Here is a 15,896-nt window from a genome sequence, read left to right on the forward strand (position 1 = left end):
GTGTAGCATAAAGATAAGCAAGCCTGGTGCTGAAGTATATTTATGACCCATGCTATTCAGGCCAAGAAGAGTTAGCGAAAAAGATTATTCTTGAAATGCTGCCAAATAACATGTTGGTAGTCATATGCAGCAAAAAAAAAAAAAGCTACTCATTAGGTACTCTACACATGAGCACCTAATTTTCCAGTTGTGCATCACTGCTTTGTATCATGCATGTTTTGGTCTCATTCTCCTCCCCCTTTTCAGTTGTGCCACATACTGGTTGAGAGTTCCTCACATCACACACTCACAGCTCGTGAAAACACAGATTAATCTTGGATTGATGCACGGGACTGGGAGTCAGGAGATCTGCGTTCTAGCTCTGGCTTTGCATCAGACTGCTTGCAAGACCTTGGGTGAGCCATGCAAGGTCTTGTGTCTTGATTTCCCCCATCTGTAAAATAGGGATAACAAGTCATCCCTAGCTCACATGGGTAAAGGGAGGGTTAATTCAGTTTGCAAAGCCTTTATTATTAATTATTGCTGTTAATTTGTTTGGGAGAGGCATATTTTGTCATCCATAGTTAAGCTCACACAGGTCTGAAATCAGTGAAGGACAGGCCTCTAGCTGAAGAAAGTATTTTATATAACTAATTTAAAATCATATTTTTTTACACACCACAATTGAAAAGTGAACACACTTTATAATTCCCTCAGGGCATGATGGAGGATGAGTAATTTTAGGGAAGCATGGAAATAGTTTTCAATTTATATCTCCTGGCGCCTACATTAAGAATAGCAGGTACAGGTTACATTTACACAGTCACATTCTACTCTTCAGGACATTGTGTATAGCCTTCTTCATGCATAAAATGCAGGAATGTGTTTCGCTCTTATTATAAACACTGTGGTTGGGAACCAAGTGTTAACCAGAGGTAGAGGGCAGAACTTTTTAAAAGAGGGCTTATTGTTAGCCTAACACTGGCTCCCCTTGATTTCAATTGGCCAAAGCACCACTTCTGAAAATCCTGCCTGTCGTGTTGGAGGGCTAAGGGGAGGTTTATGACAATGATGAGGTTTAATATAAGTGGAGTGAGATGTGGAGGCCAAAGAGTAAATCATTATAAGAACTGGAATAAAGCCAGACAAAAGTGAATGAGTTATTTGTGCAAAATTGCAGCCAGATGGCCAAATTCACCACTGGCATAAGTGGGGCAATATTCATTGAAACCAATCTTCCCTCATTTCTTTTAATGTGATTCTAGATTCAATTTCACATTGCTCTAGATATCTGAAGTGTCATGATAACCCTGACTGCAAACAATACCACGATTAGAACGGTTCACTTTGTCATTTTCAACTTTCTGATTTTCTGTTAATTAAGTTACTGAACATGACCTTTCCTACAGATTACAATGTTTTGCCGCCAAGTTATGAGAAAATGTTATACTCACAAGCTGTAATTAAAATCTAAGCCTTCTGGTTACTGCTAGGGCTTTTAGTAAGGGAACAGCTGGAGATCTAAGATCCATAAAGCTTGTTTTGGTCAGAGCTCTGAGATTCCAGTTTTCCAGCATCCAGATAGAATATAGTCACCAACCATACCCATAATACAGAGGTGGAAAAGAGAGATCAAGAAAAAAAAAACAGCAAATATATGGGAAGTAAATGTAGGGGTGGGTTTAAAACTGATAAAAGGCTAACATGTCCAGGAAAAGATACACATTCTTTTACATTGATCGTAAAGAGAAACAAAGATAAAGGAAATTTGTCAGTAAACTAATATTTCATTAAGCATTGTAATTTGGGGATGAGTGTCAAATTAAGAAGTCACCCTCAAATTAATGGATCCATTTACCTTTGTTTCAGTGATACTGTTATAAAGCAAGTCAATTCCAGAAGCTTTTTCCCTATTTTGAAAAAAAATACAAATGTTCAATCCATATCTGGGGTCAGAACTACTTTTGGCATCTAGTACCAGTCCATCTTAAATTCTAATCTGATACCTGTTATGAAATAGATTATAAAGCAACCAACCATTTAGCTACTCAAATAAATACTCTTTGCCATCTCATCTGATTTGCTGCCTCCGATCAATAAAGATACTCTAAACTGAAGAAAACAGAGTAACTGAATCCAGTCTTCTAGAAGATGTTTCCCTTTCTAAGCACTTTAGGTATCATTCTAACACCAGTTTTCTGAAGTAATGCAAAATGTAATAAGCTCAGTTAGCTCTTCTCCTCTGACAATGCCTATCACCGTATATTCTCACTGAAGATTTAATTTATATAGGTAGAATAGCAGCCCACATAAGCTACTCATTCTTCTGCAGTGTGATAAATCACGTGTTATGCTTTGCCAAGATCTGAGAAAGTAGCCTTGGCACCCAATGTATAAATTATACCCCTACTGTGACTTGGTGATAAATCCTATCCAGGCCAGCACTACAAGGGAAAATAGGGGATGCTGGCAGATGGACACTCTGCTGCAGTTATCTTGCCAGCCAGGAGTCCAGAGAGCAGGTTCAAGGGACATAGGGTAGGGTTTTCTTTGCTGCAACTCTAATAAGGAACAGTGTGTTGCTGATTGCAGCTGAATAAGTCCTCTTGCCATCCAACTGCATCCACATGGAGATGTGGTGCACACACGGGTGTATTCACCAGTATTCTCTCCTGTCGCTCAGAGAAAAGATCCTTTTCTATTTATTGTGGGGGTGGGGAGGAGGAGAGGATTCCTCTATGTTCTTCTTCCCAGTTCAACAGAAGGCAAAATCTAGCCTAGTGACTGAATAGTGTAATAGCTTCTATGTCCAAGTTCTCTCTTCATCTGGCATTTGTTTACTTAATACTGGATTCATTGATTTCAGTGAGAGCAGGAGCAGGCCCCAAATGAAAATAAAAAGTAAAGCCTCAGCTTTAACAAATTTGCTGCTTCTGCCCTTTAAGCACTGACACGGCAATTGCTCCTGCAGGAAGTCAGCTAGTGGCATTAAGACAATATACAAATTCCCTTGAGAAGTTATTTTGTCATTGAAATCAATGCAGTCATGAAGCAGAACATTTTCAGTTGATCAGAACCACAAATAAGGTCATCAGAGCAATAAGAATAAGGTCCATGGACCAAATTCTCCTCTCAGTTACCCTGGATCCACAGTCGTATAACTCCAATTATTTCAGTGGAGCTTATCCACGTTGACAATGGTGTATCAGAGCAGAGATTGGCTCTAAAAACTTAAAGAGTTTTCCCCAATAATTGCTCTTTTACTGCAATCATTTGTTACATGCCACCCCCTGCAAAAAACCACCCAAATCTGGCTCGATAACTAAAATTATTGCAGTAAATCAGAATAGCCAAAAAATAAACTTGCAACAAAAATAATCAAATTAGCTCAGAGAGAGGGTCCTTGTCATGACACTACAACCAGCCCGGCCTCATTCTTAAATTCAGATTCTAGCTAGAACTCCAGCTGACAAGGTTCTTTCAAACTCTGCTAAACACAATTTTCCAAACCTTAAAGCTGCAGTAACCACAACAGCAACCACAATCTGTAACGTCCCATACCTGCGTCAACGGTAGTTCTGAGGGCAAACTGATTGTTATATTAGATTCAGTGATTACGGAAGCCGTACTTGAGAAGGGGAGGGATGAGTATATGTTAGTATCATGATTTTTTCATGTTCTACACTATTTGTGTTTGTGAGGAGTGTATGATTCCATTTACTGGGAGATTTTATGCTCAGAACTTTAGAAATGGGTAACTCCTGTGATTTCCCTATTCACATAAGCCTTCTTTGCTTATGTGTAAATTAAAGTGATGAACTTACAGAATGGCTATGACATGCCTAATTCAAATTAGAGTTGGTCAATTATATAGCCAGATTGCTGCACATTTTACAGTTGATTAGTTACTCCGGGTTGCCAATAGCTTGTAGCGATTAACTGAATGGCAATCAAATCATAGGACCTATTCTTGAATCCCCTAGTCAGTGAGCTCTGAGTAAAAGCCTTAAGATTTGAGCTGATAACAGGTAAAAGTGAAAAGATGGTAAATATGAAGCACAAGCTAAACAATTTGTGAAGAACATTAACTTCCCTGTAATGTTCCCTGATGGAAATTCCACTAGACTCCATTAGAATCATTCAGCTTGTCTTGGGTTATTTCTGATGGTCACTCTTGGGTTATGCTGGAGGCTGATGAGACCAGCAGACCTGTTGTTCAGCTGGAACATGGGCTTGGAAGGGGTAAATCAGATGAAAGGGAGCTTGGACCAAGATTCCAATAAAGTATCTTAAAGCCAACAAGAAATCAGATTGGTAAAAAGCATAAATATTCTAGGGGAGTGGGAAAAAATTTCCCCACTTTTTGCACTTCAGAGGGCCTCAATAGAGATTGTCACAAAAGCACAGGTCTGACTGGACCCTGTCTATTGTGCAGATTTTGAATGTGCAATATTGAATAAAGAGTGGAATCCACCCCTCTACAAAAACTGCTATATACTTAGTATTCATGAAAGTGGACACTCTATAAAGGAAAAAAGAGTGGCATTATATTTGAAAGAGGGGTGTCAAAATGATTGAATGATATGGGGAGGGGGAGCTATGGAGTTTTGAGAGACAGGGTACGGAGGGAAAGGTTTAAGAGCACAGCAAAATGGGAGAACCTTATCTCATACTGAATCAGACATTTCTCAAAAGCTTAGAGTTCTAAATGTTTCATTGTATCTCCACTTAATTCCAGCCATTTTTAGTGCAGCCAGTATCCATTTCCCAATATAAATGCCCCAGAACCGAATTGCTGTTTTCTTTATGCCTGGACTATGCCATGTATAATCTGCCTCTTGTGTAAAAACACTACACAGAAGTTGGATTAAGAATTGTTTTTCTTTTGCTTAGTTTAGCCACACACTTAGGCCTTGTCTGCACTGGCAGCGACCCATAGGGTACATGTAGCTACACACTATGGTGAAAAGGAATCTGCGCCCAGGCTGTCATGCGTAGCCACCTGTGGCAGCGAAAGACTATGGCAGCTGGGAGCTGCTGGAGCCTTTCCCTGCTGCCTCTCCCACTGCAGGGAACAGAGAGCAGGGTGTTGTAGCGGGGTAGTCAACCTGCTCCAGCCCTGAAGGGATAAAACAGCCCTGGGAGAAGGCTGCCCTGGGGAGCCAGTAGTAAAAGCAGCCCTGGAGAGGGCTGTGGCTGGGAAAAGGAGTGAAAGCACCTGAGTAGCTGACCACAGGTGTGGCCAGCTCAGTTAGGGCTCAGCTGGCCCTGATAAGAGGATGGTGGGCCACACTCTAGCCCTGGAGTGGGAAGCGCTAGCTGTCTGGGAGCAAGGTACCTGAGGTAGAGCAGCCCTAGGGAAGGGCAAAGGGAGCTCCAGCCTGGTAAAACCCCAGGCCATGGTGAAGGCCTACAAAGGTACTGGGGCTGCAGAGGTGCAGTCCGGGGTTAGGCAGAGGAAGCTGGTATTAACCCCTTGCCAATGATGGGTGGCCATTACAGACTGCAGTCTGCCCCAGTGAGCAGGGACTAGATGATGACTGGTAGTAGCCCTGAGGCAAAATGGGTTTTAAGGGTTGGGGGTTCCCCTTGGAGGGGAACCCAGAGTAAGGGGGTACCATTGGGGGTAAAACCCTGAGGAAAGGGGCACAGGGGTCTGGGAGGGACATGGGGCCTAATGCAGGCAAGACACCGGCCAGAAGGAGGCGCTCTTGGGAGCTGGAGTTGAGCTAATTCCCAAGATGACCAGCAGGAGGCTCCGTGCCAGTGAGTATTGTCTCACAACAGGTGTATAGCCTAAGGTTCTGGTGTGCCTGTACTTTACTCACCTAAACAATGCCTCACCATCTACACTGCTATTTATACCCAGGCTAGCTGGCGTGCAGTGTCTACTCTGTACAGTGTATGCTCTAAGATGGCCTTAGCAAAGATTCATTTAATTACCACCGTCAACAGACCCACATCCAAAGCACTTTGTTGGTTCCTAATCAGAACAAACAGGAAAGGTAGATGACCAAAACTAGGTAGGAATCTGCTTACACATTCCAGTAAATAACTTTCACACTACTTGAAATGTAGCTACAACTGTCTTTTAAAAGCAATTGGAAAGTTTCAAAGTTAGCAAGATTCTATAAAACTCACCTGATTTAAAGTCTTTTCTTACCAAGCTGACTCCTCTTTGGACCTGTAAGATGGCAACCTTCCTCACCAGCCTGGGGAATTATCAGCTGCATTCAAATCAGTCTTTAGCCCTTGCCTCCAGACTCCATGTGTTGTCCAAACCATCAAACAACTCACAAAAGGAAAACAAACATTTCCAGCTGAAGCTTTCTACCCTCACATGACACCCAGGCTTCCCACCAGGAGTCTTCTGAAATGGTCTCTGAGGAAGGGAGTCTACCCCTTCCTACAGCTTGCCTCCCCTTTCCTGCAGCTCTTTATAAGGAACACCTATCATTCCCCTCCTCCCCACTTCTCAGCTGCATCTGATTGGTAAATAGAACTGGCTGGCCCCAGGACTCTGGTCCTTAAAGGGGGCAGGCCACCCTGTTACAGAGCCCAAACTATATCTTTCACCACCATCTATTCCTTTATCCTCTTCAAGGTCAGGGATGATGTTCTTCCACTTCATTATCAAAACCCCTTCCTTTGGAAGATAGGTATCTTCTTTGCCTGAATGCTAGATTTTTCTCTAATTCATCTGATTAAGCAAATGTGAGTTCATTTATATTTAATACATCTTTCCTCATGACTTTTCAGTATGCATATCTCTGTCACCTCAATTCATAAGAGTGATGGATAGTTCTCAATTTAGCTAAGGTCAGCCAATAACAGATTATAGTGGCTCATGTTAGTGCAGCTAGAATTTAAGGCCCTTCAGCACTTCCACTATAAACTCCCTTATTTCAGAGATTTATATGGTGGTGACACAAGTGGATTCCATTCCTGCCAGGAGATTTCACAACAGGATCACATGTTCCCAGGGTAACAAGTCATTGTTTCCAGTGTCTTATGAAGTTATGGGCTGAAAACTGCGTAAGATACAAAGGTCCGTGTGAAATTGCTCATGTCACCACTGCAAAAAAATGCTTCAGCTTGGCTTTGGCATTTAAGGTCTTAGACTGCATTGGTCTTGACAAATTCCTAACAAGGGATCTCCTTAAATCTATTGAGGGATACAAGTTTAGTGTGTCACTGATTTCTATTTTTGTAAATTCTGGCAACTGAAGCCTCAGCACAAAAAAAGTAACATTATACCCAAATCTATGTGGATTTTCCTTGAGTGGGGAAAAATGTACGGTCAGTCTGAATACTGGCATATGATATTTGATGCACATTTTCAGGAGAGATCAGTACTATAGGGTTTGAGAAGCAGAAGACATTTTAGACCAACACCTCATTGTAGGCAAGCTAAACTAGAATCCACTGTACCATCTTCACCTTAGTATGTATTGTTATAAATCTAAGTCTGACACCATGATGATTCATTAGTCAATGGAAGATTTCCATTATTTGAAGTTTTTTACCAGTTCAAGGAAGGGTTTTACCATTTAACTGTATGAATAACTCACCAGTGTGGAAAAGACTGGAGAAAAGTTCTCCAGTGTTCCTTTTATTTGGTGCAAGAGGGAAATCTCTCTATGGATAGTCTCTCTTTTTTCTAAATATGACTTGAGAGGGTGGGGCACACTGAGAGGGAGACAGGTACTCTAGATGTTTGGATGCAGGATTTGGAGCCAGCAATTCCTACTTTAATCTTATCTCTGATTCTGTGGCCTGGAACCAAGCACTTACCTCTCTCCCTCCTCCCATCTGTAACATATGGCTATTCACATTTACCTACTTCGCACGGGAGTTGTGCAGATAAGATAATTAATGATGACAAAAGTGTTTGAGACAAGACATAAATAAAGCTGTAAGGAACTGGAATTTTCATTTTGTTGGACATTCTGTGATTTCAAAGTTTATTTTCATTCCTAATCAGAACAAAACCGAAGAAGTCTGAGATTGCCCACAAAGTGAAAAAAAAAATGGAGGAAAAAAAAACCCACCTCAGAGCCATTGAAATATTTTGTTTTATGTTTTAATTATAAAATAAAATAAAATAAAATAAAATAAAATTGTAAACCAAAAAGCTGAAGCCTGCTGCTCTGATAAGGACTGAACAGAACATTTTGACCTTATTGAAATACTTACCTTCATTTTCTTTCCCCCAAAGCAAAAAGTTTCAAACCAGCTCTAGTTCTAAATATTCCTATGATGGTGGATCAATCAGTAGCTTTGGGATTGTGTGTGTTATTTTTATGCTGGAGCAAAAAGGTGTTAAAATGTTTTATTGAAACAGTTGATTTGGCACCCACCAATATTTATTTACGCGATCTGGCCTTAGAAGTTGTGGCCAAATCTGGCCCAAACAGCTCTACAATATTATCCACAGTCAATCTTGTCATCAGTAAAAAAATAGTGCCACTCATACAGAATACAGGTGTCAGCTCACGATACCACATACTGTTCATAGATTTATATATTTCAAAGCCAGAAGATACTATTAGATTGTCTGGTCAGACCTACATAACACAGGACATGAAATTTCACCCAGTTACATCTGTACTGAGACGAATAACTCAAGAATTGTTCTAGTATAATTTTTGTGGTATGGGGCCATCAGGATCTCAGAGCATAAAACTGCACAGATTCCAGTGTATCAAAAAAAATCCCAGTTTATTAATACCAAGAAAACCAAACAACATAAGGACAAAATAAAAGTGCACTCTATCACACTTCTCTACCAACACATGATTTTGCCAGCATGCATGCACTAATTGTAGAAACCCAAACTCCTGCATACAAACGGGCATGGACATCAAATGCTTTCAGTGCTCAAATGCAAACATGATTATCTTCCTCCACAAGAAGATTCAAGAGCTAAATGACTGCAAGTGCCATAGTTAACTAAAGAGAGCCAACAGGTCTGTCAAGCAGTAGCTACAAAGCATTTCACACATATCAGATTCAGATAGGGCACCTCATATAAATCAATCCTTCATGTACATCACATGAGTTCTGGCACTTTTAAGAAAAAATTGTCTTGTCAAGCTAGTTCTTTACTGACATCCATCTTTCTGTACAAAGAATGATTAGATGCAGACGAAATTACTCAGCTTTCACCTGCTGTGATGCAGCCAAATAAGGATTCAGTTCTCTCTTGCTAAAGTCAACACAGGGAAAGAATGAAGGAGTAAAATGGGATTTTATAGTCTTTACTTCATTCTATTACCATGATTGAAGTGTCATTCCCTATGGCAGGGGCATGCTCTGTTCCTGCCTCTTTCCAGAGGAACAAACTATTCAGAGACCATCAGGTAAAGCACCCAGTGATTTATTTACAAGTTTGTTCCCACCACCTATACAGAATGTGCAGCAGCTTGAACAGAGTCCTGGGGCTCTACAGCTCTTGAGCCCAGCAGGGGAGAGAGACCTCCTATGTCCTTCACTCTACCAGTGATAGATTTCTCTTTCCCCCTTTGCAGCTCCTTCCTGTATCTGTGTACCTTCTAAGTTAATGAAGTAATTAGTTTGTAAATCTCTCCAGCCTATTTCAATCAAATTGGCCTCCTTCCCATATTCAGGAGTTCAAGGGGCAGCTAATGGAGGTTGCAGTGATCAGAGTGCTGGATCAGCTGCTGTTGTCCAGCAACCTGTCACACTTCCCTTCTGGCAATATTATTTATGATTTTTTATTAAAGTATTTACCGTCAGGCTAAAACGGGCAACCCTTCCGATGTAAAAGTTGTTTCCTCAAAGCAGTTGGAGCAGCCTAGTGAATCTGGCCTTTAGATTCCAGTGAAGATTCCTTGTATTACTCCTTTTTCACACTGGTGCATGTCAGACCCTACAGAAGTCATTAAGTCTGAAGGAAGTGGAGCTGATGTAACACACACCATGCAGACAAGCTGTAATAAGGCATGAGTTACATGCCTACAACTAAGGCTCTCTCTCTAGACTCAGACTTCCTGAATTTGGCCCTTCAAAGAGATGTGGTGTCTTTAGCTCTCCTCTGAAGCAGTTCGTAGTGAAATGGACAATACATATTTGGCCAGATCCTCAGCTGGTGTAAATTGTCATAGCTCCATTGATCATAATGGAGCTGTGACAATTCACACCAGCCGAGGATTTGCCCTAGTCAATCTACATTGATTTACACCAACTAAGGATCTGGCCCCATTAGGGGAAGTAATGGTGAACAGCATTAGAACAAGATCATCAAGAAAAACGTTTTCTTTGCTGGAATGGGATAGCTAGAATGACCAGGAATAACACTATTGTACTTTTCTGATTAAGAAACTATTGACGAACCATAGGATAATTGCAGTATGAACCAGTTGTTCCCCTTTGAATGACAGCTTTATCCTAAGAATCTGAAAAAACAAGTTCCAAGTATAGCAATCATAATCACTTAATAAAATCATTGCAGTAACTATGTACCTATCTCTATTCACTTTAAGGCTTTTCATTTCAGTGTAATGGCCTCTAGCATAGACATGCACACCTGGGCATGTTCTGTATGTCGTCCTGACAGAATCAGACTAAGGTTATCAAGGGCCTTTCCAACCAGGTCAATGATGATTTGCTACTGTTCTAGGAATGTAAAGAAAGTTGCCTCTAGTTGTTTGGTTTTGTTTTTTTAACTCTACTGTAGATGCCACACAAATATATAAACTCTACTGTAGATGCCAGCTGTTGATCACGTGATCAATCTTTCTATTGCTTTACCAGTACCATGATTATTTACAACAGCAAAATGTCAGTCTTTCACATAAATCTTCCCTTTGGCACAATTTGTGACAAACCAATATTTACGGACAGGGCTTACAAGGGTCTGGGGGTGATTTCACTTGTGTTATTTCAGTCTGTGGCTGTATATAAAACAAAATCTATCTTCAGGGAATTAAATCTCACATAACATTACATTTGCTTCACTGCACTTAATAGTTTGTCTAGCTATCCCCAGTCAAAGTGAAAACCAAATATTTTACATGGATCTAATGAGACGAACAATGCTTCGTTCCCACGGCTTTTTTTATTTAATTATACAAGAAGTAACATTTTTTTTTGGTATTATCCAGATATTTCATTGGACATTATTTTAAGGAATGTTCTGATTTCAGGACAGAGATTGGTCACACTTTACATTAAGGTTATGTTTATAAAGGATGAATAAACGATTAATAGGTGTAAGAAGCATGTTACAGGCATGAGTAGTTTTGTAAAGGGACCCTTCTATGGAACAAAAATAAGTCTACCTACAGGACTACAGACTGACAACTCGCTGTTTTATTTAACTGCATCACAACAGAAGGAGGGTCCCACTAAATGAGGGAAGGCAGGAGCATGACTCCAACACATAATATATTGAGTAAGCCTGTTAATGTCATGTTGACCACTTTATTACAAGTACTGTGTGTCACAGCTGGTTATAAGCACATCACTAGATGGTGTTATAGCTGGTTATAAGTAAGGCTAAGATTTCGTCATGGTTATTTTTAGTAAAAGTCATGGACAGGTCACAGACAATAAACAAAAATTCATGGAAGTTGTGACCTGTCTGTGACTTTTGCTGATGCGGGTTTAGGGTTTCCCCCGCCACCCTAGTGGCTGGGAGCTGTGGGGTTCCCCCTCCACCCACGGGGGCTGGGAGCGGCAGGGCGACCATACTTCCCAAAGAGAAAACGGGACATCCTAGCCGCTTAACCGAGGCGCCCCCTTCTCCCCGCGCTAGGCTGTCGCTGGAACCCTGAGAAGAGCCCCATGAGGAGTCTGTCACCTGATGCTGGAACATTGCAGGGGGCTTTCTATCGCTTGTCACTGCTGCCCTCTGTTGCTGGAACCCTGCCAGGGCCTCACTGGCTGTCAGCTCCAGAGTCCTGCAGCCCCTGGGGCTGAAGCAGAGAATGTCAGGGAGGTCTCTGCAAGTCAGGATTCTGTGACTTCCATGACCTCCATGACATAAACATAGCCTAAGTTATAAGCAACCTGTTGGACTCATCTATACTAATTGATTAACCATTTATTAAGATATTAGTTATCTAACCGCCCTGTATAAACTATTTGCACGTGACTTTAATATAAAAGGTGATCAGTCTAGTCTAAATGACTAAACGTAAAACTGTTAAAGCTACAACCTATCCCCCTAGTTTAAGTCATTGGTGGGATTAGCCCAGGAGAATGTCTGTGCTCCCCAGCTGCTTGTGGCTAGCCCTGAAGAAGGTGAGCAAGGAGGGAGGGAAGGTTCCATGATCCCTTTCTTCTGACCCTTCTCCTAGGCTGCAAGTCATCAAAACAAGCTGGAAAATGGTAGTTTCCGATAAATGTTTGGGATGCCATGTCTTCCAAACGGTGGTGCATGGACCCACCGTAGTCTGTAGAGAGCTCGCTAGCCATATCATGCTGGCTGTCCTCCTCCTTTCTGGCTGCTACATCAAATTAAAGACAGCTGGATAAAAACAGTGAATACGCTCCTGGTCTTACTTTCGCCTATAAAAATTGCCACTAATTGCCAAAGAGATGTTATTCGATCATCATTGGGAGGAGATAGGGCCAGCAAGCAGGGCTGTTGCCCTGAGCACTAACTTCTAGGGGCACTACGTCACTCACCTTTTGGGGGGGGGCGGAGGGGGGCGCCATACACACTTGTCTGGTCCACTCAGGACAGGGGACCAAGTGGTTTTCCATCCTGGGTGGCAACACATCATAGGCCCAGCCCTGGGATAGGAGGTGAATGTGTGCAAGACAATATCTATATTACGTTGCATAGCTATGAATAAGCAGCAGCAATTGCTGTGGACAGTTACTCAAGGGAGACATGCTCACACACTAAGCCAGCATATTTACAAGTATTCATTCCTTCTTTTTGGGGGGAGGCAAACATTAAAAGAAAAAAAATAAAGCCCTGGAAATGAGCCTGGTATACTAACCTCATCGACATTCTCAAATGCATTGATGACGTCGTATGGCAAGCAAGAAAGCAGATCAATCACAAACCAGGTCTTCAGGTAGTTCATGCGGATCAGCTTTGGGTCTGAGATCACCTCTCCAGCCGGCCCGACAAAAGTGGTATGGAAATTAAGCACAATGTCTACTAAAAAAATGACATCTACAATACTATCTACCACCAGCCAGGCCACGTTGTTCTGTTTGGTTTTAAAGGAGACGTTGTAAGGGACCAGAATAGCAGTGTAGAAGGTTAAAATCAGGATGATCCAGTCCCAGGTTGTCTTGAAAACACAATAATGTAAAATGATATGTGGTGGAGTCTTTGGTGCCTCTTGTTTGTACTGTGGAAGGATTTCAGAGCCCAGCTGCAGTACCTGGAATGACAGATAGTTCAGAAAAAAGGAAACATTTTTCACTTTTTTTTATTATTGAGCTCAGCAAAACGTTCCATAGAAATAGTGCCCATTACAAAAAGCTGCGACTCCTTTTAACACTGAAGAGTTGCAACTACAACAGGAGCCTTTTAAATTAACCGGTTGCCTCTACATCCTTTCACTATTCGTTTTTATGGTGTTGTAGCTTCCTATTTGCATGATGGTAGCAATTTGATGCCAACCCCAGATCAGGATCTGTCACAGGGCATGGCTGTCCCATAGCACCCCCTGCTGGCCAAGCATGGCTCCTGCCAGCACTCTGCCTCATTTTCCCATCATCAGGGTTTTGTCTCTCTCCCAGAGAATAGACATGGTTCAGTCTTCCAGCTAGGTCACTTTCAAAATTCAGTCCACACAACTCCAAACAATCCAAAAGTACTTTTGCCCCACTTTGGTTCCTCTTCTGAGCACTTTCTGGGCTATCTGTAAGTCTCCCTGCTTTGAGCTGGAGCATGCTTCCCTGGAGTCCCTTCACAGTCTCAGCTCCTCTTGGGAAGATAGAAAGGTAGCTCCTACTCCAACATAGGATGTTGGCTACTTCCCTGGAGTCCTTCCAGACCCTCCCACAAGAGCTCAACTTGTTCCCTGTGGTTCTTCCTGCAAGCAGAGTTTTCTCAGCTCTCCCATGAGACCCAGATGTTTCAGGGTGTCACCTGACCCCAATTAGTCCAGCCCTCTTAGGCTGGGAAGCAGCTACCTATGGCACAGGCAGGGCTAATGGAACAGGGCTGGCTAGCTTAGACCTCTTGGCCCTTAAAGGTATATTTGCATTGCCAGTGGGAGTGAGCTTCCCGCCCAGGTAGATGGACTCGCACTAGTGGGGCTTGAGCTACCTGACTAAAAACAGCTGCATGGGCATTGCAGGTGCAGTGGAGAGTTTACAGTCTAAATAGACAAGACAGACACAGGGTGGGAAGGGAAGCAGAGGCAAGGAGTTGCTTGCACAAGGTCATTGGCAAAACCAGGAATAATACCTAGCTCTCCTTACTCCCAGCCCAGTGCCACAACCACTGGACCACACTGCCTCTGAATGCTGGTGATTTAATTCTCTGCTATATTGATGCTATGATGTGGCATAAATTAATTGGACTTTGTCGTGCTACTCTGGGGGGCATAAGAGTAAAGCTCCCTTTGCTTTCAATACCACAAAATTGTACCCTTAGCCCAGTAAATTATGCCAGCTTTTAACTTTCACTTTCTGTTAAAATAATTCAGACATCAGGAATACTGAATATCTGAAGACCTAGGATCTGATTCTGACCTCATTTAGGCCCAAATTCAGCAAAGCACTTAAGCAAAGGCTTAACTTTAAGCATATGCTTAAAACTCATTGAGCAATTCTCAGTTTGAAGTTAAGTCCTTTTCAGAATTGGGCCTTGGATTGGTTTTACCCCAGTGTAACTCCACTGCCTTCATTACCGTTACCCCTGATTTACGCACTGGAATAACTAAATAGAATCAAGCCTGGAAGTTTTTGGACCTGATGCTCATCTCATGCTAGTGTAAATCAGGAGTGACTCCATTTAAGCCAATGGAGGCACACAAGTATGAAATCAGAGTTAGATCAGAATCAGGCCCTTACATTTTTTTTCTCAAACAAAAAATGTGAAGGCTTGCATTGGATCAGCCCTAGGAGAAAATGGAGAGGAAGACAAAGGCATTGCCAGAGGGAGGTAAGTCAATGCCAAACAAGTAGAATCTGGGAAAGCTTTTTAGATCTTCCTTTCTCCTCCCCCTCCCCCAATACTACTACTAGCATGCCAATTAATTTGCTTTGGAGAATGGGGGAACGGAAAATAAATTGCTGCCATCTGTAGGAGGAGATCAGACAATATGCCCTCGCAGGAGTTATCCACACATCAGCTTTTTAATATCATTTATATGCAGACTTTTATTTGCAGACTTTGCTGAACCTTTTAAAATTATCTTTTGTGAGCTGATGGCTATTTCCAACAGATTAAACCGAAAGGAAAAAAGGAGAACAATCAGCTCTGAGATTCTGTCTCTATAAGCATCCTAGGGCCTGATTCTTTGTTGTTCTGCACCTTTTATGGTCATTTATACCTGTGCAGAGTGAGTGCAAAACAACACCACACCAGAATGGTAGCATTTCACTCATTTTGCACAGATGTAAATGACTGTGTGAGGTGCAAGGCTGTGGAAAATCAGGCCTCCTGATTGTGAGAGTCCAACATCTTCTCCAGGAGGGGGCACCATGTGATCTCCACCCTCTGACAAACAGAGGCTCGGGACACCATTCCTTATCCATCCTGGCTAATAGTCATTAATGGACTTAACCTTCATGAATTTATCTAGTTCTCTTTTAAACCGTTATAGTCCTAGCCTTCACAACCTCCTCAGGCAAGGAGTTCCACAGGTTGACTGTGTGTTTTGTGAAGAAGAACTTCCTTTTATTTGTTTTAAATCTGCTGCCCATTAATTTCATTTGGTGGCCCCTAATTCTTATATTATGGGAACAAGTAAATAACT

The 15,896-nt window shown here is 41.9% G+C and overlaps 1 protein-coding gene across 11 annotated transcripts in view; it reads right to left on the reverse strand.

Annotated features, from left to right (window-relative positions):
- The window catches only part of KCNH1 (potassium voltage-gated channel subfamily H member 1), a 347,125-nt gene that overhangs the window by 261,399 nt on the left and 69,830 nt on the right, over positions 1-15,896 (reverse strand). For 10 of the 11 annotated variants that reach the window (XM_039531620.1, XM_039531617.1, XM_039531619.1 and 7 more), the window contains exon 6: positions 12,954-13,346. The exons of the other annotated variant lie outside the window; for it this stretch is intronic. In XM_039531620.1, the coding sequence (XP_039387554.1) occupies positions 12,954-13,346 (393 nt within the window). The remainder of the gene's footprint in view (positions 1-12,953; positions 13,347-15,896) is intronic. 11 annotated transcript variants of the gene reach the window in all.

Source organism: Mauremys reevesii, linkage group 3 (assembly GCF_016161935.1).
Source record: "Mauremys reevesii isolate NIE-2019 linkage group 3, ASM1616193v1, whole genome shotgun sequence".
In the NCBI taxonomy this organism is placed as follows: Eukaryota; Metazoa; Chordata; order Testudines; family Geoemydidae; genus Mauremys; species Mauremys reevesii.